Below are 24977 nucleotides of genomic sequence, written 5' to 3' on the forward strand. Positions count from 1 at the left end.
ACTCTATGCAATACTGAAGAGTGTTGTGTGGATTGTAGGACCACCCTTAAGGGTTAATAAATGCTGTCTTTGTACTTTGCAGTTTCCGTGCCAACTTCCTTATAGATTCCATTACAGGAGAGCGAACCCTTGTGTCCTGCGGGCCTAGCTGGGGCCTGTATTCATCACTACTGTGAATGCCGCGATAATGCTGTAAAAATTTACTGCTCAAGGGACTCAGTATTTATGGTTGGGCTGACCAATCTGCTTTAAGCAACCTCTTGGATTAGAGGAGCCCTAAATATCAGTGGGGCATGACACTGCATGATCAGAGCATACAGGGGCCATAAACAACTGCAGCCCCCACCAGACTGGTTTCATCTGATCCAGGGAGAATGTGTTTCCATCCCAGACAAGTGGCAAGATTCTTCATGTACATAGATTAAGACAGGAAGAGGGGAATAGAAAGGAGCACTTTATTAGAGTCACATAAGCTAGTTCAAATGGCTTGGTGGGCCAGCACCCCGCACTCATATAAAGAACCGTACAATGGGGCTGAACCATATGGAATATAATCGTGCAGTCTCTCTGTTCTTGAACACAGCCAAACCCCATTTCTAAAGCCACACAAAGGAGGAGCACTTGGCCCTACTTGTACAGAGACCTGACATTCTCCCACAATCATACACAGGTGTTCTCATTCACCGTCCATAATTGCCTCGTTAAGAAAGTCTAGTTAGACCTTTGGCATGCAGAAGGCTCCTAGGCATCTCTGATGGATAGAAGGGGTAAGGTTTGTCCCTTAGCTATAATCACACTGTCACGTCCACCAGTCTCTCGGAGACCACGTACAAAGGCAAGTGTAATAATATAAGAAGGGGAGGCTGAGATGACTTGGATCCAATATGTAGATTATTCTTTAGATTAAAGTTGGCATCTTAGGTTACGGGAATAGTGGTAAATAAGGTAGTTGCTGCAGTTGCTGCCCCACCGGGAGCAGCATCCAAGCTGCTCAGCCCACACACTCCAGCTGACGATTTACTCAACCAGACACACATCAACATTCTATGACATCACTCACACTGACTGAGCAGCAGGGCACAGCATATAAAGAAAGGACTAAACATCAAGAAGAGCAGGATACCCCACAAAGCAACAATGAGAGGTGTGCTTGGCAACCCTCACTAACCTCGCACTCAGAGCACAACTGTTGCATCTCAGATAAATAACAGGGATAACCCGCACTGGGCCTGCATGATTACTGAGCTCACCGAGGGAAAACAAACAGAAAAAACAGTGCGGAGTAGCCCAACTCTCCAGAGCAATGAGGAGCACCTTCCATCCCAACACATATTATTAGCTATCCGATTAAAGACTTTGTATTCATCAGATGTATGTGATTCCTGGTCCTGCAAAATGTTACAGCTCACTCACACCGATGCAACATCAAACTGAATGGAAACCTCCCCCTAAAATTAAAAACACTAGACCGGGGGTCTTCCCTCACAGTGGACTAATTACGATGGCAGTGGGCCTGACTCCACCATCAGGGCATCGGTGGGGGTCCTACCGCCATCGGCCCCTGCAGGGCCACCTGCCACATTAGCATGCAGCTGGCAGAGACATGTGGCAGAAGGACCATCCGCCTCGCATCCGACGCGCTCAAGGAGCCCGTCGGACCGTCAGAGGGACTGCCATCCCTACAGTGGTGGCGGTGTCTGCTCAGGCACCGCCATAGGGATTACAATGTCCCTTTCCGCTGGCCGTTTCATGGCGGTTAACCCGCCATGAAAAGGCAGGTGGAAAGTGACTTTCGGGGCCCCTAGTGGGCCCCCTTGACCCCTGGACCTCCACTATGGGCCCTGGGGCACACTAAACATCCCTGCACCATGTGGCAGGCACCGCATGGTGCCTGCCATTTAGTGCAGTGATATTTTAGATGTGTATTTTTTTGTTTTGTGGCATGTGCTACAGCTCGCAGCACACGCTGCAATACAGAATATAAACATGGTGACCGCCGTGAAGGCAGTCGCATAATAATGCAGCCAGTGGGACCTCCGACTCCTAGTCGAGTGGTCCTGCTTACGCGTCAGTGTCGGGCGGATGTAAGTCTGCTCAACATCATAATCAGGCCCAGTGTTTGGCCCTCCAACAAGATACAATATCAATATAACTAACTCCCTCTGTGGGAGTGTTAATATTTTACATAAATCAAAGGATAGAGCAAGTAGAATACTTGATAAGCAGGAAGGGGTTTCCAGAAACCTACTAGCCTCTTCATTGATTGATTGATTCCAGATAGTGACAGTGGCTAGTCAAGCAATGCTTTAAATAAGAACATTAGCTTTAACTGTAGAAATTGGGACGTGTTCATAACTGCAATTGCTCTATTAATATCATGGCATTCAGCAGCAGTCTCATGTCTTCTAAAGCTGCAGCAAAAAGATATAAAGCACGTCAAGGAAGATGAGCTGAGAACATACTGCAAAGTAGCTTCCTCATGTGTCTAACTTGGACCTTAGAGGGGAGTCTCTCCATCTATAAGTACTTTGAACAACTCGCGGTCAACTCAGGTCCAGAAACCTTTGCTTGCTTGAAGCCGATGCTGTCAAATAACCTATGAGCGTGAATGCTGCCAGGAAGCCACATGTATAATACCACAGGAAGGAAACAAGCGAAACTGTCTCCTGGATTACTTTTCTGCAGGAATCAACAGACCACACCAGCCAGCCCTCCAACCTCCTCTTTTGATGTTATCATAAAAAGCTGACCTAGTATTGTGAGCACCGAATTTCTTGGACAGCACCTTGGAACTTGATTCTTTAGCTGTCAATTCTAGGGCAGAAGGATGCTACACACATAACTTATCTTTCTCGACTTATCTGTCCCTTCTCCCCTTTTGGTAGACCATCCACATTGGAGAGTGAGACCATCTGTGTGCTTGTTTGTGTTTGTGACTAGCAGACAAATTCTGCGTGTCAGGCAATTTTAGTGTGAGAATCTGAGAGATGAGGGCTCCTGTAGATGTGTATAGGTGGTATGCCAAGTCTACCAAGTCAACTGAAGTCCTACTTCTTCCCCTGAGGCAGAACACATATTCAAGTACACATATTCAAGTCAGGCATCTCTTTTGCTGAAAAGGCTGTCACCAATCCAGCCAGAGGCACTTTTGACAAAACTGCCATGTTATTATGGTGGCAGCGGGTACGTTTTTGGGTGCTTCAGGACAACCCCCCGTCCACCTCAAGGCAGGGGTTGTTTCTGCAAAACTAGCACCAGTGGCTATGATGTGCAGTATTCTTCCTTTGGAAGGTAAGGCTGTTGTGGGTACAGAAAATGAGTTTCGAAGTTGATAGCCCCATGACGGATGTGCAGTCAGCAAAGGCAATCCGTCTACTTGAGATGATAAAATCACCTGCTTTGCAGTGTGTCTTCCATTTAGACATGCTCTCAATTGCCACCTGTTTCTATGTGACCTTCACTGTTTAACGGAGGCATTAACATACGTGTTACTATGACTGCATGAGAGTGATACTACACTAAGTGTGTGCCAGTCTGACTATGCAAGAGCAAGACCATCTGTCTGCAGTCATTGCATTCTGAAATTCAGACTATTGCTCTTCTATTATTATTTTATAAGTAGGTCTTTATTGGCTTTTTTTTGTTCCGTTTAGTATAAATACATTCCAGAGGTAGCATTACGTTTCTGGCTAGTACTTGTAACGCAGTACATTTACATATAACGTGCTTGTAGGTACCATATCACATACAAACATCTGCTTTGTTACCGTGTTAGATGCGTCCCTCATTTACAGAGCTTTAGAGAGCTTCTCTGGCCCTATAACTGCCCAACTGGGTCTACAGCTTTGTAACTTTAATTCCGTGGAGTGATGCTAGCATTGCTTATAGTGTGGAATGCAGGCCTTCATTGCGTGCATAACAATGCCTCATATAACTTTGTGATCACCGCCTGCCATTGCCCTGGGTAAGTAGCGTCTGCAGGGTAGAATGGCGTTCAGGTTCTTTTTTCACTATGGTCCCCAAAGTGTCCCTATCTTGGTTATCAGTGCACTGTTGGCCAGAAATTTGCCCTCATCAATGCCATTTTGCTATTTAAATTCCTGGAAGGTCAATAGCGTTTTATGAGCATAGAGATCCCTTAATGTGGTGAAGCATATCTCTCTAGTGGTTTTATGTTGTGGTGGTCTGTCACTTTATCGAAGACTAGCAAGGCCCATATTGGGAGGACTGGTGCGTATGGTGCCGCATTGTACTTAGTGTTGATGTATCTATGCAAGTACCACGGGGCAACTTTGGCCAGGAGGTCCTGGTGTGGTGTAGACTGCCTAAGATCCGTCAGCCAATCTATTATTGAACAACCTCAAGTTTTCGCTGTATGGTAGCCCGCTCAGGGTTATCACCATCTGCTAACCACGTTTGGGCACTGTAGTTGAGCTGCCGCGTAGTAAAGCTTATAGTATAGAGCACCAAAACCACCCTCAATCCAAGGGAGCATATAGTTTGTGAAGTACAACCCTTTTCCGACCATCCCCCAAATTAACTCAGTAAGAACATAATCCAGTTCCCTAAAGAAGTTCTGGGGTGGTTCGAATGGCAGAGCGGAGAACTGATATAATTACCTGGGCAGCACAAGCAATTTAGAGACTTCCACACTGCCCATAGGCAACAGTGGCAAGAAACCCCAAAATGGCAGAGAGCTACGTGTGTTGGACATTACTGCTCCTAGGTTGAATTGAATAAGTTCATCATCGGTGTGGTAAGTGCTCACTACTAGGTAGTTGAAAGTGATTTCCACTCCAGCGCTAGCTGGGGCAGTACTTTCCCTTCCAAGATTTGGTCCAATTTAGCCTCAGTCTGGAAGCTCTACCAAATTCGTTTAAAGCTTCCATCACTCGGGGGAGGTCCACCTGTATGTTTCCGAGGTACACTAATGCGTCATCAGCGTACAATGATATGGCCTCCCAGTTAGCACCACTTGGTACTCCCCATACTGAGCCTTGAGTTTCGAATTAGCCAGCAGGTGGATGTATGTCTAGGCAGTGGTGGATGGTGATCCCTGAAACTGGTGGGATATGAATAGGTGACCAGAATTTAATGGAGTGAGCGAGCAGAATTGCTACTGAGAGGACATGAGATGAAAGTGTCTAAACCAAGATTTTTCTTTTTTAAATGTGACCTAAATTTTTCATTAACATTTTGAAATGGATTGGACAAAATGCCACAGGTTTTACAAACAGCCGAGACAAGGTACTCATAAAAATATTGGAATATTTTTATGGTTTGGAAACCATAAACTCGCAATCCACAGAAGTAATGGCGGGGGAGAGGTAGAGGGAACAGGTTTCCCCACAATATAACTTTTAAATACCTTATGGCAAAACAATTATTTTTTTTATGTACTAAGAAATGATAAAAACAGTAATAGGTTTTTAAACAGTGCTTAATTTGTTAACAAAGCATGAATGTAGGGGACCAGTTTTTTTTTTCTTAGGAGCACACCACTTAAGTTGCTGAATGGCGGGATTGCTGAATAAGAAAGCTCCCTACCTTGTCACAATTGATTGACTTTGGGAAGATGAATGGTTGAGTCAGCCCTGCTGTGTTTTGAAATATAGCCTGCAGGCTGCTACAGATGGACACAGCGAGGGCTTTACTCATTAATTCTCTCATTTCATTGAGTTGGTATGACTAATTGATGGGCATTCCAATATTTGATGAGCCTGGCATTCAATAGATATGTAATCTAGAAAAATCAAACATTTGCAAAAACTCGAAAGCAAATGAGTTGTACTGGATAAACTTGTATGACAAGTGGGTCTGCATAGGGTACAGTAGCAAGGGCATACAATTTCAAGGTGGTGAGACAGAATATAGACTGACATTCATATTGAGTGAAAAATATAGTAGAATGGAAATATCGATTGCAAGAATATCGTTGTCAAGAATATCGATTTGAGGTAAGTAATAACGATTTCTATTTTTTGTTATATATTTTATACGTATATGATGTCGTTTTTTGTTTAAATATTTTTGTTTTTTTAATGTATTTGTAAATTTTTTTAGTAGTAATTACATTTTATTTAAGTAATTTTTATTATTTTTGCTACCTTAGCGGGTTGTGGGTTTATAGGGGTACAGGGTGGGAAGTAATTTAATTATAATAAATTAAGGTGTTTTTTAAAGATAATATTTATTCAATTAATACATAATAATGCATTTTGTTAATTGTGTAATTAATTTTTTATTGTTAATTAATATTATTTAATTGGTGATTAATTATTATAGTATTGTAAATGTTTTGTAATTTAATGTTTATATGTGGGTTGTGGTGGTCATAGTGGTAGAAAGTTGGAAGTAATCGAAGGTAATTTGAATTAATTATCTAATAATTGTTAATTAATGTTAATTGTTTAATTGATCATTAATTATGTTAATAGTGTAAGTTAATTTGCTATGTTATTTATATGAGTAGGGTGTGGGATTTATGGGTGTACAGGGTTGGAAATGATTTAATTGTAATTAATTAAGTTAATTGTGTTAGTAATTGTTTTTATTTTAGGTGTGGGTTGTGGGGCTTAAAGGGTTATGTGGTGGGAGGAAATTATAACTAAATGTACTTTATGAATTTCATTTATTAAGAAATAGTTTTTAAGAAAAACATTTGTATATGTAAAATAATATTGCTTTTCATTTTTATTATTGTTTTAATATTTTGAAAATAAGTGAGAATGGCACTAAAAATTCAAGGCCCTATAAATGGTTTGACACCAATTATTCTAAAGCCCACCGTGTCCTCCTGCAGATGGTTATGGCTGTTACCAGAGATCGAACTTGGGTCTCCACATGCCGAGCCGCTTATAAGAGTACAATACAGGAGTGTAAAAGTTTGTTAAAAGATGAAGCTTGGGAACAGCTTTGGTCGCAAGCCATCTTAGGGACAGTGCCAGGTTTTGGGAAATCGTCAACCGTCCTCTTTTCAAGACCCAATTGAAACCCATACAGCAGCTTTCCATAGCATATGGGTTGAACACTTTAAATCTATATGACTTGCCTATTGCTTCTCTTACTGTTGGGTTACATGTTGAAGCGCTAACCCCTATAAGTTTCACAATAGATAAGGCCCAGAATGCTATTTGTGTGCTCCAGGAAATAAGACTCCTGGTCTTGACAGGGTCCCACTAGATTTATTCAAGTCCAACACAGACTTTTGGGCTCCTCTTTTAACGTCATATTTAAACTCAGTAGTGAATGTTCACATCCCGAAGCCTGGTCCACTTCTGTGGTTGTTCCTATTTTAAAAAAAGGCAACTGTTCAGACCATAAGTGCTAAAAGACCGCTACATCTCGCATTTATGGATCTCAGTACAGCATTCAATAGAATGAAGAGGAAGAAACTGTGGGCTATTATGTTGGAAATGGGGGCTGAACCAGAGTTCGTTTTCTTTTTGCGAGATCTCCATTTTAACCTTACAGCTTCTGTGAGATTTTGTGAGAAGGGTCAATGCACTGAGCACTTTAAGCTTAGCCGGGGGGTTCCCCAAGGCTGTGTATTGGTCCTGTTTCAGTTTATATTATATATTAACAGCCTGGAAAAGCAATTGATTGCCGTTGGTAGGGATATGCTTAAAATTGATTCTTGTCCGACCCTTGGACTGCTTTACACAGACAATGCTCTTTTTATTTCGCACACTGCTTTGGGTCTAGACGGCTTGGTTAACCAATTTCTAGAATTTCTTAGTAGCCTCGAATTTAGTACACATTTTCCAAGTCCCATGTCATGTTGTAGGCCCACGGTCTACTAAGGCTAGATCCTCCTGCATCAAAGGCGATCCTCTTAGACACGTACCTGTGTTTTCTTATTTGGGTGTCCTATTTGACTCCTCCCTATCTTGGTCTCCCTTGATATTGACTAGCAGCAGATGTTTTCAAGGAGCACAGCTTCTGTGTCCGACTTTGCTTCCAGTCTAGGCTGTAATTCTATTATAGCCATGTCAGATATTAATTGAGTGAAATGCATTTCTGTTGCAGCCTATGGTAGCGATATATGGAGGTATGCCAGTATGACCTCTTGCGAACTTTTTAAGGAAACTCCTTTCCCCTCACCCAGAGTGTATCCTGCTTTATCATTCATGCAGAGTTAAGGCTTGTTTATTTGGAGGCCGTATTGATGTTGCACTTGCAGCCCTCACTCCTATGGATATCTGTATCAGTCCGCCCAGCCAGTAATTGTTTAATATTAAAAGGCTGTTTAGCTTTAGGTCAAGCCGCTTGTATCCAATGGATTAGTTATATTAAGGGCTGTTTGATTAAGTTGGGCCATCCCGAGTCTTTTGATCATCCAGAGTCCCTAGTTGTGGAGGACTACACCTGGATCAAGAGAGTTTTTGCTGCTCGGAGGGCAAGTGAGGGAACTCTATTGGTTAAAGATAAATTGTCTCTTAAAGCCTATTTATTAGTCCAGAAAACAATGTTAATCGAACCATACCCTGTGAACAATATGTCTGATCACCATCGATTTCTTTTAACATGATTTAATACATCATTTATTAGCAGTTCTGCCAGGATGTTCTTATGGCACTACTCTCACCTCGTGAAGTTGTGATAGTATCTCGGCCCAAGGCACGTTGCACTATACAATGTTTTGCCCTTTTTATAAAAGACTTAAAAAGGTTTATATTGTTTCACTACTTGCCGATAAATATTCAATGTTAATGTTATTACAGGATGTGATTCATTGTTTATGTGGCCATCTCTCCCTGAGATTTCAGAATAGCAATTCCCTGGAGCATTGCTGACGAAGAGAGATAGATAGGGTGAGACAAAGAGAGAGAGAGAGAGAGAGAGAGAGAGAGAGAGAGAGAGAGAGAGAGAGAGAGAGTATGTCTCAGAGACTGTCGACTGTCTTTGAACTAGTCAGTATTGTATACTTCATTGCAATGCATGATTTACTCTTCCCAGCTGCACCAGAAATGCCTGCAAGTTCTTATACTTCTCCACAATAAACTCTGTTTTATAGTCCCAAGCGACCTCAGTTCCCTATCTTTCTAGCTTATTAGCATTCAGTGATGTGTGGTCCTGTGCACCTCTGTCTGTGTCTCTCAGAATCCCTCAGAGACACTGTGAATTTGAGTGTGCTTATTCAAATCTCAGTGTGTCTATTTGTATCTGTGTGGCCAGTTCTCCTTTCAGTCAACTACTATGTCTGAGTTGTTGTCAGTCCTTCCTTGTGGGCCACAGTGTGCCAAGCTAGCATCAGCATTTGAACCACAGAGAGGGCCTGATTCACAAATGGCCTTCGCACTTGTGGTGGAGGCCCCTCAGTCGTGGAGGAGTCTTTGCACTTGGGGCAGAATTTCCACAATGAGGATTGTGTAAATTCCGCCTGAGTGCAGAGACTCCCCCGCGACTGCGGGGCCTCCACCATGAGTGCGGTGGCCATTTGTAAATCAGGCTCTGTGACTTTGGGCCCTCAGTCCCAGAGTCCTTGTGAATTCTTGTCTGTGAGTTGTAGAGTGCATAAGAGTTCTTGTCTGTGACTCTCTCTGTCTCTGCTTACCTACGAGTACCCTGCAGGTACAACTCTCTGAAAGCAACTGTGCATCTGGAAATCTCCGATTGACTGATTTCATATCTGACTCTCAATCTCTTGCACTCAGGTCATCTCTCTCAGTAAGTTCCTATTCAACTGCAACTTCATACCTGTCATTGACTTTCCTCTCCATCAGTTACTTTCTCATCAGCAGCCCCAATGACAGCCAGCCTTCTCCTTTTGACACTGACGTTCCCCATACCCTGCTTCACTTCCTCCAGCCTGTCTCTTCCATCTTCTCTTCCTAGATGACTCTCCAACACATTTCTTATCCACCCCCTCTGTACTGGTCTTTGCCTCTCTTTCATTTTCTTTGCCATCTCTACCCACTTCAATGTGTCTGTGCTAAACTATGCTCCTTCTGTTTATGTTTTCCCTACCTATTTAATCTTCCCTTTCCTGGTTTTTTTCTTCCCTTTTTCTTTTCTCTCTCCCCATTGTAACTTCCCCACTCTGGCCTCGGACTCTTTCTCCTGTCATTTACACTAGCCTGTTTGCCTGTGTCTCTTCTTACTACTTGTCTGTTTCTCTCCAATTTGTATTTTTCTATACCGTCACTGCCTCTTTCTAGTCTCCCATAGCCTCTGCTCTGCCTCTGTTTCTCTTTATCTATCTTGTGTATTTTTCTTCTCTTTTCCGACCTTGTTCTTTCTTCTCTACCCATTTTTCTTCCTCCGTGATTTCCCTCTCTTCTTTTTATCCATGCCATTGCTTGCCTGCACCTTTATCCTGTACATTTGTTTCTCTTCTACTCTCCTGCTATGTTCCCACCTAGGGTTTTTCTTTCTCTGTTCTTTGACTCTGCCTTTTACCCTCATACTCCTTTATTTTTTGTATCTACTATCTTTACCCCGACTGTCGTTCTTCTATCCTGATCTTTTATCCTTGTCCTTTGCTTTGCACATTCTTACTAAACTCTTCCCAAGCTCTGGTTCTGTAGCCCTTTCTTTCCGCTAGTTCTTGATACATACCATCATAGCTGTTCTACTTGTAGTAGGTACTTCTTCAGGTGCACGGCTCTTGCTCTGCTGTGGGATTTCTGAGTTCTCCCTGTAGTCTTGGCCTTTGGAAATCTGGATCTCCCGACTCTTTGCTGGTAATGGAGGTCGGGTACTCGAGACTTGAATTCCATTGGGGGACATTTCGGAACGACACGACTTTACTGGTTTCTTAGAGTGAGCCACCTGATTTGTCTTTGCTTTGTCCACCAGTAAGCTCTTCATTTCAGTGGTTGCACAGGTGTTTGAACGGACCCTTGGAGCTGGCACTGGTGGTGACAGCTGCTTGCTGAAGGACTTGCTGCTGTCAGCATCTTGAAGTTTGCTGGGTGGCTGTGCTGAAGGAGTCTTCACCACTGGCACTGTGGAGTATTCCCTTCTAGATGCATTTGGTAGGTCCTGTTCTTTCCTGGAAGAGGCTGGCTTTGTCTTGCAGCTCATAGAGGCATAGAGCGGGTTGTCAAACATTTCAGGTTGCTTATGTGCTTCAGATAATGACTGGTCAGCTATGTTCCATGCACTGTCTGATGTTCTGGGAATGGGGCACACAAAGACAGATGTTATTAAGAAATGATCCAACCTAAAGCCATCACAATTCCATCCCATTTATAAGAACACTGTCAGTTAAATCTTCCTCCAATATAAGATCAATGCTCTGCCCAAGAGAAAGAACCCTGCCTTGATTACCTGATCTCTCTTGAGTCGTACTCCCATGACTTTGTATCAGTGCCATCTTACCAGCCAATGTATTAGTATTTTGTTGTTACTATCTGATTTTTCATCTTTGACCATGTTCAACAGGTTTGCCCATAGGACTAGTTATTGCCTTGGCCCATGTACCATAGATCTCCCTTTAATATTTGAATTCTCCTTTAAGCTCACCTTCAACAAATCTCTATGTGTTTGATCACAACTATCAGCCCAAGGGTTCATCTTCCCAGTCACTTATATTTCTCTCAGCCCCAATTCCCAATCTCATCACACTTCTGTCTAAGTGCCAGCAGCCTGCCTCTTAGATCCTATGTAAAGAGTCTCTACTTAGAAGCTAGAAGTCTGCATGGAGTATCAGATCTCTCCTCTTTGCGTATGTCTCACAAGGGTACCTCCAGTGAATAATTTCTTCTAAGCCCATGTGCCATGGGTCTGCCTCCAGAATATGATCACCCCTCTCGCCAAGGATGTCACTGCAGTATTTCTTTCCTGTCAGTCCATTTGTAAAGATGATGTCCCAAGTATCTAACCTGTTGCTCTAGCCCATGGGGAACAAGTCTCACCACATTCTCTCATCTACTTTTAGCCCCATGTCTGCTGTGTCCACAGCTTCCAAGGACCATTTGAGTGGCTCTTTATCTCTAACAGTTGCATCAGGCAACTCAAGCAATGCTGAGATCTCCAGTCCTGTTTCATCTTTGAATTCAATTACCTGGAGTTCTGTGTTTATATTGAAAATCACAAACGTGCATGTACCAGAATACAATGTAAATGTATAACTGTATGAACTACAACATACATGTAACAAGTTAAGATTGCTAAAGATGTCCATTGTTAGCCTGCCATGCCTACCTTCTTCTTTGTGGCTCAGATTCTTTTACTTCTTTGGAACAGTGAAATAAAATTCAAACAAAAGCACACCCTTATATATGTGGAGTTTATAGAACACAGGTTTATCGGTTTGCTCCATGTCATGGCCGAGTATCTCGTCTTCTGCAACATCGGTCTGATGTCTCCTCTTTGACTACATTTCACATCTGTATATCACCGCTCATTCTCCTCTCACCAGTCTGCCTTTAGTAACTGCTCTAATTTCTCAGCCCATGTGCTGAATTTGTTTTTGGTATCTCCTAAAATCTCTCAGCTGTCCTCCCACAAGGCTTTTTCATGCCTCGCCTCTACTCCCATATATCAAAAGTCTGTTTTCATTATTTGACATCACTGATTCTTTGTCAGTACTGGCCTCTCAGATTATCCTTATATTTCGATTTACTGATTTCAATGCACAGCACCCAGTAACAACAATAAACCACAATATCCTTAAAGCATGCGTACCAAGGACTACAAACACATGAATAGAAAAAAACAATAGGCAATATCTGAATCCCATACAATGAGTTTTCCATGTTCTTTCTTCTTCTTTCTTTGTGGCTCATGGCAGTAGAGATAAGTGCATTAAATTATCCTCTGTAATCTATGATGCTAACATTGTTATTGACACATTGGAGGTCTAGTCGTTGGTGATCCGTGCCTTCATGAAAGAGACGGTAAAATGTAGCGTGGTGCTTGTGATGGACAACATCTCAGCAATAAGGCACATCAACCACCTGAGAGTACTAGATCCAAGAGACCCACAGATGTGGCTGAGGACTTCTGACAGTTTTACCTAGTGAAATGAATATCAGTCAAGAGGGTGCACTTCCAGGGCGAGACAACTCAACAAAAGTGGCGGATTGGAACTGCTGGTCCTCAGGGACTTCAGTGATTGGCAATTCCAGCCACAGATCTTAAGAGAGCTCTTGTGCAGACGAGGCATCCCCCAGGGGGACTTGTTTACATCCACACTAAATGCTCAAGTACCTAAATTCTTCAGTTAGAACCGGAGGTGGATCCGGTGGATGCCTCTCTTTAAAACTGGAGCAAAGGTTTGGATTATGCCTTTCCCCCTTTTCTGATGATCACTAGGGTAGCAGTTTAAGCCAGGAGACAGCAAGTGAGGCTGATTCTGGTACATTCTTTGTGGAGGACCTATGTGTGGTTCCCGCTCTTTCGGAGACGTAATGTAACAGTCCGGTGTTACTTCCCCTCTTACAAGAACTTATTCTGGGCCCAAGGTCAGTGGTACACCTCAAGATCCTCAACAGTTCATATGACATGGCAAATATCAGAGACAGTAGGAACCTTCCGGGAATGTTTCATAAGATTTCCTTCTATATCAAACAGTGCTCTTCTGCAGGCACACAAACACTCTACCATTCAGCATGGTACGTTTGCTGTGGTTGGTGTTTAGAAAGACACCTTGTTCTTGTGGGGCTCAACATAGTCTACATTCTGAATTTCCTTTCCAGATTAAAAGAAGCTGGGAAAGCTTATCACATGATAAATTCTTTTTGTTCCACTATTAAAGCAGGACATGTGATAGTGGCAGATAAATAAATGAGCAGTCATCCTTTATTTTTTAAAGTGATGAATGGAATCAGGCTTTCTAATCCTCTGAAGCCTAGATACTCAAAACTATGGGATGTAAATCAAGTACTGTCTTTATTCTGAGACAGGCCAAACAAGCATAGCTTATTGAGAAAAAACAATTTGCGAACCTCAACATGCTTTAATGTCTGATGTTTTGTAAAAAAAGAGAGTTCAAACTTCAAGCATTGGATTTGGTAGGCTAATCTTTTACCCCAGAAGGAGTAATATTCGCAATCACCAGATGGACCACATCCAACAAACAGAGGGTGTCTTATCCAATCTTCCTGGACAATCCTAAACTGAGTGTAGTCAGATGCTTACAGTGACACAGGGTATAAGACCCAGAAGAGTCAATCATCCGTTGATCTCTTTCAAGAAGCCTTATAAGGTCGTCCCTTCTACTCTAGTTCATTGGGTCAGATGCATTATTCAAGTAGCAGGCATTTATCTGGCCCGTTTTGGCATGTACTCTGCCATGGCACCCAATACATTTGCTTTGGGGCAAAACTGGGAGACATCATAAGGTCAGGAGACTGTTCTTCAGAGTGAACTTTTATGAAGTTTTACTTTAAATCAGAGTTTGTGACATTAGTGGAAAGTGCATTTTGGCCAAGCATAATGTGAGCCTGCGGTACTGACATAGAATGAAACATTTTCTGGCTATTGTGAAAGAAAGTTTCAATTCTATTTAGGAGGGAGAGGTGAATATTATCCCACCCATTGTTTACATGAAGATAAAATACCTGCCCTATGTCTAGATTAATAATGGAAATAGCTGGTTGATTTTACTACTCACAAGTTTTATCTCATGCCTATGTGCGCTGGTATATCTGGTGGTCTATTAAAGTCAGAAATTATCTTTTCACCAAGGCTGTAATGTAATGCATTTTAATTCTGGTCCCACAAAAAAAGGAAGAAGGAAAATGGGGAACTTGGTTTATGGGACTCAGATGTTGCCTATTGGTTATTTCTAGTCATGTATTTGTAGTCCTTCTTACATGTGTCATGTGGGTATAGTGGTTTATTGTTGTTACTGGCCTCTCACAAGTCTGCCACCTCTCTTCCCATGTACCACAAGTTTGTCTTCAGTATCAAATCTTATCTCTTATTTAACCACTAAAAAACCAATCTCGTCTCTCTGACCACATGCCACATGTCTGGCTTCTTAGCCCAAATGCCTAAAGGGTTAAGTGTCAATGCTCTGTAGTTCTGAAAAAACCCTTCACCTTTATATCCACCTCATCTCTTTTCCAGCGTGTGAGTAGTCTGTGAATAGCACGGCTGCACAAAGCCCATCTATCTTGGGATTTGTAAACAGTGAGCCTGTGTGATTTGCTAAGCCTGAGGGATGGGACAGCTCTGTCTGAAATTGCCTTGAAAACCATTTAACCAAACGGGTAAATCTTTATGATGTCTGGGCCAGTTAAACATTCAAAACCTGATGATTTCAAATGTGTGCACTCTGTTCTAATAACTATCAGTGACTGGTTGGCAACCCCTAAAGACTCTAGTTAGGTCGGTGGGCATCAGTCAACATCTTCAAGAGACCTGCACATCTATGACCACTGTGTAACAATAGCCACACATTCACAGTTGCTTTAGCCATCCTAGACTCAACAGAGTTATTAGTTGTCAAGCAAGAATCAGGTGCCCCTTGGTTTCAAGGGCTCACCCCTGGAGTTCCTGCCAGGGTGCATCATTCATATTATAAATACAAAAAGTAAGAGCCACTAAAGGGCTGGCATGGCATTCTTAATTTCCAGCTTGGGCACCTGTTTTATAATATACACCTTGGCTACAGCCCAATGACCTCTGCTATATAATGCCTGAGTTTGTGTCATCTGTATTTCTTGGTGGATAACTTTGATGTTTGCGAACCACATTTAGAACCTGGTGGATGATCTGTCAAATAGCTGCCAGTCCCTTCAGTCACCCACCCATCATGCGGTCACCGTCGCCATTGTGGCTTTTCTCTGACTATGCTCTTGCCAACACTGGAGGCAATATTGCAGGCAAAAAACGCAATGCTGGACAGATCACCTTGTCATGAAGGCATGCTTGAAGTTGGGTTTTTGTTTTAGGAGCAAGCTTGCAAACTTGGGATGGTTACTTAAAAATAAAAAAAGCAATGTCCTTCCTTTCTCTCTGGGCGTCGGCATCAGTTTATGCTTTTCCTAATTGCTACTGCCATACTTTCCATGGTGGATACAAAAGCGATCAATCAGCATTGGGAAATAGGATGGTTTTAGCTGCTGAAAGTCGGTAACCCTGTGATGAATGAGCTTCCAGCTTAAGGTTTCCACTGATGGAATGAGCTGAGCCTCGACCCTCTCAAGCTCAGCGGTTCCTCTGAGTTACATCAGGCGGGACAATGGCAAACGCTGCAGAATGGGACATCTTTCCATTTATGCAAATGTGCTCATCCACCACACTCTAAGAGGCTGATTCGTGCAGTGGTACTGAGTGGCCAGAATTTCTGTTTATCATTGCATATGTCATCATGAGTTAAACTCCATGGAATGGGGAATCACTGTACAGACCCAGTTATACCCTCTGGAATTCCATACAGAATTCCCTATTTCATGGGGTTTAATGCACACATGGACCCCCTGCTCTGAACAAATACTGTCTGTGTGAAGGGTTGGGGAGGAGAGGCAGGGGCAGGAGAGAGACAGAAGGAAGGGGAGAAGGTTGCCAGTCATTGGCTTTAGTAGAGGGCTGGAAGAGGGCCAGGCACCAGGGCTGTCCTGCATGTATTACCAGTGATTTTACCAGCCGGATTTACTGGCCAGTATAATTGGGTCTGGTGTTCTCAGAAAAATATGGGTACAAGAACACCAGGACACTTCTAATTGAGCAGAGTGGAATATCATTAGGGGGATCCATCTGCTCAACTCATAAACAGGCCCTAAATATACTATAATTATCCAGGTAGCCTGAGAGGTTTCTAGGTAGTCTAAGATTTAGTTGCATTGCCTCTTGTCTAAAAAAAACGTGTAGCCCGAGGTATAGCTCAGATGGCTCTGTTGTGAATCATTGATCCATATGTATCCCTCTGGGGCAAGTGTGCTGCCTAATGCCTTACTTATACAATCTTTAATAAGTGAGCCATGCTTTGGCATTTAAAGCCTCTGCCTGAGACAACACTGTAACCTCAGTTATAACCCTGCAGTCAATGCACTAAGCTTGTAAAATCCCTGTGAGGAAAAGGATAGATTTGCTGTCAATGCCCTGAACCTGTGAGCTCTGGGTAACTTGGGGCAACCTCTCGTTTTAATTTGTAAAACGTGTTAAATACCGGTAACATGATGGGAAGCATGTCCTGAATCTGTAAGATCTGATGACCTGAGTATGTATAGAGTTAGCTCTGCAGACTTAGCTACAAGCCTGTGATAGGGTAACCCAAATGACAAACCTAATATTAACGTCCTGATCCTACATTACTGACGAACTTTGAGGATAGCTCTGCTCTCAGGGTCATGGCACTTTGAGATGTGTTTGACCTGGTGGATAGACAGGATGCCCTCCAATACTCACGTCTGGTCCTGAAGTCGCAGACCAGGGCCTCCTCTGGGGTTGGTGAATTTTTTGGGGGACACAGGTGAACGTGATGGTGAAACAGATTCTCCACGCACCACGATGGGTGGGTTCGGCTTGCTTTGCTGATCGGACCCCCGGCAAGGCTGAGGTATGGCATGGGTGGCCTTCTGGAATTGAATAGGAGCAGGAGGTGTTTGCGAGAAGGGCCCAATTCCAATGTAACTGGGGTTGTTGATGTCTGTGACAGTTGAGCTGGTATAAAAATTAAAAATAAATGCATGAGAGAATAACACATCGAAAATAACCTAAACTTTGTAATAGAAATGTGTGCTGTTAACGTGATATGTGTATAGGGAGGGAGTTCCTTTCCATGGTTAACTGGAATGTTTCCAACGTAGAGGTGTTTGTGTCTTCGGGATATCAGGTAGTGGAGTACTTCCACTGGACAACTAGAGTTGTGAAAGTGAAAATGATTAAAGATAGTAGAGTGTGTTATTTGGGGGTGGTAACAGAGGGGATCAATGCAAGATTAAGATACAGAACCCATATGCTTCCAGGTGTAACCTGTAATGCCACTGTGAGATTACAGACAGAGGTTGGTAAGCTCCCTCAAAGATTTTACTGAGTCTGTTATAAGCTTACACAAAGGGGGTGTATATCTGGGGATGTCAGAGTGAGATATTTACATACACATATTTGCTGCAGTGGCAGAGCTACAGGTGTAAACCTGGTCATGCTGATGAGTGCTGTGCTCTGCCAAGTCAGCCTGGTGGCCTGTGAACTGGTACAGTGCAATGCAAATTGGACTGTGGTCATCTTTTATGGGATAAACTACCCCCTTCCGTACATTATAAGGATATTGTAAGTCACAGAGGAGTTACGTGACCATATAGAAATACAAGGCTGAAGACCAGGATTCTTTATAAGATCATGGACCTCCGAACTATTTATTTCTGTATAATTCATGGGCACAACATCATACTTTCTGTAAACAGCTTACATCTATAGTGTCTTATTTCATATTCATTGCACACAAGAACAAAAGGAGAATCTGTACTGAGAAAGTAAGCACACCAAAAAACATTTTGTCATTTTTGCAAAAAGGAATTAGAACCTGTTTAATGTGAGCTTAAATGCTGTGGCTCAGCTTGTTTAGAAACATTCAGAGAGTCTATGTTTCCTTCAAATACTTTTAGCATGGAAAAAATCTGTTGCCATAAAGATCTCCCTTTTGCTGATAGCTTTTTCTTTTTTAGAGAAATGTTTCAGAAGAAGTCAAGGCCAGTGCCCGTTTTCTTTGTTTAAACCGCAGCTGTAATTATGCCTTGTGACGTTCCGTTCACCCTGGCTACTGGCAGCAGCGCACAGTGACGACAGAACTCAAAGTGGTAATAACTTACTATACTTACCCCTCCACCTTGATACCCCTTCCCCCCCCCAGCGCCTTGAGACCCTTACGGGTGAGTAGTCGCGCTTAACAAACGCCTGATTGATTGATATACTTGAGCAGCTATGTGATTCCATATTACGAGCGACTAGAGACTTCAGAAATCGCCTTTAATAAGGAAATTAAAGACCAGCTTTTACACTGGGATTGCAGGGTCCCATGTCTTATAATCAAATAATCACACATTTACTCAAACCCTTTTAAAGAGAGTGACTGTATGGTTGATAGGTGGTTTTTTTGACACCTATTCTGCAGACTGTAACATTACTTCAAATTAGAGATTACAGCAAGTGATTAAAATCTCTCCAAGAAATAATGCTTTTGTTTAATTATCTCTGGTGGAATCTCTAAGGATAAATCATCTCTGCAAATGTGTGAAAGGAGATCTTGTAAGAATACCGCCACATGTCATTGTCAATGTGATTTATCATTGGAAAATGAAAGGAGATCTGCAATCAAGTGATGTTTGTCTGGAGTTGTCTATTTCTTTCTCAATATGTCATGGTCCTCCTCAGTAAGGAGTGGGTGGCAGGCTGCCTTCTGTCCCTCTTTATCCCACTGCAGAGACGGGCAGGGACGTTTTTCGGTGTTTTGCGCCCTAGGCGAGAATTAAAAAATGCCGCCCCCTCACTTTTACTACCATCACTCTCTCCCCCCTGTCATCCAGGCTAGAAGAATTAATGCATTAGAGATTCCCCAACTCATGTTTTTTGCCGCCCTCCCCCTTTTGCCGCCCTCGGCGGCCACCTTGTCTTGCCTAATGGTAGAAACGGCCCTGGAGACGGGAACTTTAGCACACAATAGACTTGTTTTCTGTTTTCAAAGTACTTATCAAAGGGTTGCTAAAGCTGCCCCCCCCCATCATGAAGCCTGCTCCTAGTTGGAGACTAAAGGGGGCTTATTTATAATTTGGCAGACAGGGTACTCCACCACAAATGAAGTGAAGTCTCCTGTCTACCAAAACAATGTCTGCCTGCCCGGTATATTTGGAGTTGGGCAGACCGTCTTGTTTCTGCTGGCAATGTCTTCCCTGGCCCAGACCTTGGACTCAAAGCCCGGTGGAGTTTGAGCCCTTGGTCTAAGCAACTCGGTCCACCCTTTTTAGAGCAGACATTCCGACGTACATTTTTTCCTGTTTTGTATACCACCAAGAACGACCTGGAAGTCCTAAATATAAAAATACAAAATGGCCGCCACACAAAAAACTATTGGCCCTGATACCCTTGTTTAAAAAAAAAAATGTTTTTGTACATCAAAAAGGTTGCTGAGTGTCCTCATGAAACATGGCAGCAGCTCACCAAACTTACAATACCTTCAGATGAGCCGCTGTAGCGGTGGCTCTTTTAAAAGCATAATGGTCTCCACCCGGAAGGAGTAGACCTCTAAATATGGAGGGCGGTAGTCTGACAGGGCGGTGGAGGTTATCACCCCTGCAATCCTGGAAGACAAAGGGGGGCTGCCGAACTCTAAATGAGGTCCTCAATTTAGTATCAGCCGCACGAATTCGAACAATATGAAAATGTTATTACCAGCACCCATTATCTTACTGAGATGTTTCCACATAGGAGAGTGCTTCCTCAAAGTACTGCTGTGAGATAATTTACATATGTGATGAATATGTTGTTCTAAGAAAATGTATACAAAAGGAGTGTCTGAGCATTGTTCTGAGCTATTTTGTTGTAATAACATTTACACATGAATGAGTACCTTTCCTTGTGTACCTGTGTTGCTGTGATATCCTGTAAAAATAAAGCTCTTCCTCTAAGCATCTGGGTTCTGTTGCTTCACTTGCTATGCTAAATAATATCTATTTTACACACATATTGTGCGTTTTCAGGGCACCTGCAATTGGTTACTACAAAATTATTTTCACATAAGTTCCTTACCCCTGGGAATCTTATATTTGCAGCAAATTTAGAACAGTTTGATAATTCTCAAGGAACTTCAGGACTGATCTGGACAGTATGTCAGTTGTAATTTTCAACGAATACTCAAATGGGGAAATATATCTGAATGAAGAATTGCAGCCATGAGTTCATTTACATATTTAGAAAGTTGACAAAAGTGCATATTTTGTTTCTCCATTGCAAAATATGTCCCCCCTCCTGAAATCCGTCCACCTAAGCCTCATATTGGAAATGCACTTACTCTGGCAATTATCATAAGTAAATCTGCATGGGTATAAAGTGTTGGAAACTACCCGTGAATCATTCGTAAATCTCTGTACACATGCGAGTTCAGCAACTTTTATGCCGAGACACAACCACCATCCCTCCACAAAAACTGTATTTGTGAATTCAGAAATTCACCTTGCTGACAGTATTTCTATATATTACTAGACTCCCAGTTGTGAGTGGAAAAAGTCCTGAATATCTGATTTTGACCAAGTTGTAGTCCGATGCACACAAACCTTTTCAAATATGACCCATTATTTACACAGCCAGGAAGCTATGCTCTCACTACCTCAAACGATTCTATCATTCTATCTCCTTCACTGATACAGCATGAGACAATGAGGGACATGAGACAATTACCGCGTGTCCTCATCCTTGCCCAGCACGTCCAGGGTGTTCTGACCAGTCCCACGTCCTCGTGCCAGAGACGCGGCCTCCTCTGCTACTAGTTGAGGGTTTTTGGGTTTCCTATGGAGACAAAACACACATTTTCAGGTGATGACATAAGGTAGAACCCCAGATAACAGTGCAAGAAAAACATTTTTATGAGGAAGGGTCAGTTCCCGCATGGCATGGAAGTACAGAAAACACAACTCTTACTACTGGATTGAGGGGAGAAAATAACATAGATAAGAAACTGACATGGGGGGGCCAGGGTGAGTGATACTTGAGAACCGGCAGTTGCAGCCTCCACTCCATAGTGTTAGGTGCAAATATTGTTCTATATGTATGAAAGTCTCCTTTGGGAGAAAGAGGGCAAGGGACTATTTTGACTCTTTGTGAACAGTTACTTTTGAGGGTGTGAGTTAAATTTATCTTAGGGCACTAATCATAGTTACTTGAGATAACTATAACTGGTGAATTTCTGTGGTTTTTAGACTTTAAAATGTTATATTGTTACTGAACATTTCACTTAACTATAATGTTACTTTAACTTTTGGTTTTTCTAGTGAATTTCTAGTTTTTTTAAAAAATAAAGTAATAATTTATTACCATATGTAACTCCAACCCCGCATGCAGCCAACCCCATGCTGCGGCCAGGCCCTGCAGCCAAACCCCCGCAGGCAGTCAACACCACACCACGCACAGCCTTCGGCCGTTTGTGGCAGGGGGTTGATGCTTTGCCAAGCAGGGTAGGTTTGGCCTTTGGGCCCGAGGACGCCATCCCCAGTGGCAAATAAAATTAAACAGGGCAGGGGGACCTGCAGCCCCCCTCACCGAGCCTTCTTGGGCCCCAGTGACCCCATCCCTCGGGCCCTATGTATTTTAAAAGGGGTGGGGTCACATGGCCCCCACCCCCAAGCCTTATTAGGCCCCGGGGACTCCATCCCCCAGGGACCTTTTTTTTAAGGGGGGGGGGCAACGTGGCACCCCTCCCCAAGCCTATTATGGCCCTGAGAAACCCATCCCCCGGGGCCCTACATATAGGGCTTTACATATATGTTAAAAGAGGAGGGGGCCACGTGGCACCCTCCCCGAGCATATTATGGGCCTGGAGACCCTATCCCCAGGGCCATATATATTTTGAAGGGGAGGTTGGACATGTGGCCCACCTCCATGAGCTTCTTTAGGCCATGGGGACCCCATCCCCTAAGGCCTTATTTATTGTAATGGGGGGCACATGGCCCCCTCCTCGAGCCATTTTAAGCCCTGGGGATCCCATCACCCAGGGCCACTACTTAAAATAAAGGGGAGGGGGGAGCGTGGCCTCCCTCCCTGAACCATTTGCATCCCAGGGACCCCATTCACCAGGGCCCTCATTAATTAGAGGAACACTTATTGGGAGCCCCAAGGCCCCTGCAGCCCCAGCCAACTCCCGGTATGCAGCAGGAACAGGCATTGCTTCTGCCCGCAGGGAGAAGCTACTAATGCTGCTCCCTCCGGGCAGGAGTAATCTCATGATCTGTTTCCCTACAGATCAAATGTCTGCTCCCAGCTGGTGGGAGCATTTTCAAAGCTCCCGCCCGCTGGGAGTAGACTTTGTGTTTGGTCCTGCAAGGCTGGAGCCAATACTGGTTTCCCTGCGTACACCAGCACAAGCAGGGAAACCCCTGTGTCCCAGGGGTGGGGTTCCTGGGACACAGCATGTGAGCCAACCCCAGAAGATGGGGGTCCTGGTGCCATTAATTGCTCACGGAGGGGGCTGCGTGGCTCCCTCCCTTTTAAGAAGATTAACTGCCCCAGGGGATGGGGTCCCCGGGGTAAAAATCGGCCTGGGAAGGTGGCCCATGGGCCCCATCCCTATTATAAACAATTACTGTATCATACCCTAGGCCCTTGCCCACCCAGTGGGTTTTTACCCAAATCTGCATCCTCCGTGAATTTGCAGCAAAATAAATAAAAAAATGGTTTGGCTCCCAGATGGGGTACCTCTAGGACCCACCACCAAGCCTAGGAGATCAGGGGATCCCTACCCTACACCCTTCTGTCTTTTGCTTGCGTTTTGTAGCACTCAAGACTTATACCCGAGTCCCAAGAGGGCTGCCAACACTTCCTTGTTGAATTGGTGGTAGCCAATCCAATCTCGGCAGGTCTGTAGATATAAAAAGTTTTTCAGCATTAATTGCTCAAAAACTATTGAACGGATTTACACCAAATTACAAAAAGCACTTTTTCTGGACCAAGATCTAGCTTTTGTTCAAATTTGGTGTAAATCTGTTCAGCTGTTTGGACTGTAGCTGTGTCTAAAGTTCATATGGAAAATGAATGAGAAAAACTTATTTTGGAACCCCCTCCCTTTTTCTCAGCCCCCGCTTGATGGGTCACCCCAAAACTTTCCATGCGCAAACTAGTCAAAAAGTAGCACTTTTTCTGGAAAGTTTTGTGGAGATTCATCAAACTGGGCCAAATGTATTAGCAACACAAAAAATGCATTTCCTCTGGAAACACAATCCTAACTATAACTACCCTTAGCATGGCAGACATGTTTATATGAAAAATGGTTCCACCTTCCCATAATGTTGTTTCAATTATGGTTCCTGAATGGCCTATGTTCTCCTATAATTAGGGCTCTATCTCTCACATCACAGTGCCAACATCCATTAAGTTTGAGCAGTATAAATACTAGACACAGTAGTTGTTTCAGCCTCCGCTCACACAATTGAAGAACACAGGGCCTTTAAGGTATAGTAATCTCACAAAATATGTTGTTTTTAAAGGCACTAATATGTTTTATACCATACGTTTTACTGAATAAAATGACAAATCGTTGTCTTCCTGAAAAAGGGGGAGCCGGCTACAGATCTAGGATCATACCGGCCAATCACTCTTAGGAACAATAATGCAAAAATATACTCTAAGGTATTAGCGAACCGGCTGAGCCCTATTATCGGGCAAGTTATGTCTCCCAGGCAGCACTGTTTTACTCCTAGTACGGGGACCTAGGATCATGTTAGGAGGGTCATCACACTTTTTGATGTTGCCTCGGTTGCAGGAGACCCCATGAGACTCATACTATTAGATGCTGAAAAAGCATTTGACAGGGTCTCCTGGGACTTTTTGTGGGCTACCCTCAAATGGCTTGGGTCAGGAAGGGGCTTCACCGACTACCTGCAGGTGATGTATGTGCCCCCCATAGCCAGCCTAATAATGATAGGAGGGCAAACAGAGGAACTTAAGATCAGAGGAGGGACCAGACAGGGTTGCCCCTGTTCTCCGCTACTGTTTGCGTGTTACATCGATCCACTTATACGTCAAATCGATGCGAATGTAAGTACTAAGCCCATATGCCACCGATGGTTCGAAACTAAGATTTTGGGCTACACGGACGACTTAGCTGTTGTAAACGTGCTCCCAGAGGTGGTGTTGGCAGAAATTATGAAAGAAACAATGGCTTTTAGGGAGATCTCAGGGTATCTGCCTAACCAACAAAAACCCCAAATTATTATCAATGGACACCTGAGCCTAGTTGACCCTGAGTAGTGCAATCGGCATACTATTTAGGGATAAATATATCATATACTATAGAACAAATCGTAGAATCAAATTTAGCCCCCGTTATACAGAAAGGGTCGCAAGACTTTGACAGGATGAATAACCTGCATCTGTCA

At 43.3% G+C, this 24977-nt stretch overlaps 1 protein-coding gene across 4 annotated transcripts in view; it reads right to left on the reverse strand.

Annotated features, from left to right (window-relative positions):
* The window catches only part of INPP5D (inositol polyphosphate-5-phosphatase D), a 660212-nt gene that overhangs the window by 48855 nt on the left and 586380 nt on the right, over nt 1-24977 (reverse strand). For 2 of the 4 annotated variants that reach the window (XM_085634688.1, XM_085634687.1), the window contains exons 25-27: nt 21289-21396; nt 17305-17559; nt 10561-11119 (exon numbers count right to left, since the gene is read on the reverse strand). In XM_085634688.1, coding sequence (XP_085490814.1) covers nt 10561-11119; nt 17305-17559; nt 21289-21396 — 922 coding nt within the window. The remainder of the gene's footprint in view (nt 1-10560; nt 11120-17304; nt 17560-21288; nt 21397-24977) is intronic. The other 2 variants (XM_085634689.1, XM_085634690.1) reach the window with 1 other exon arrangement.

This window comes from Triturus cristatus, chromosome 11 (genome assembly GCF_964204655.1).
Source record: "Triturus cristatus chromosome 11, aTriCri1.1, whole genome shotgun sequence".
Classification (NCBI taxonomy): Eukaryota; Metazoa; Chordata; class Amphibia; order Caudata; family Salamandridae; genus Triturus; species Triturus cristatus.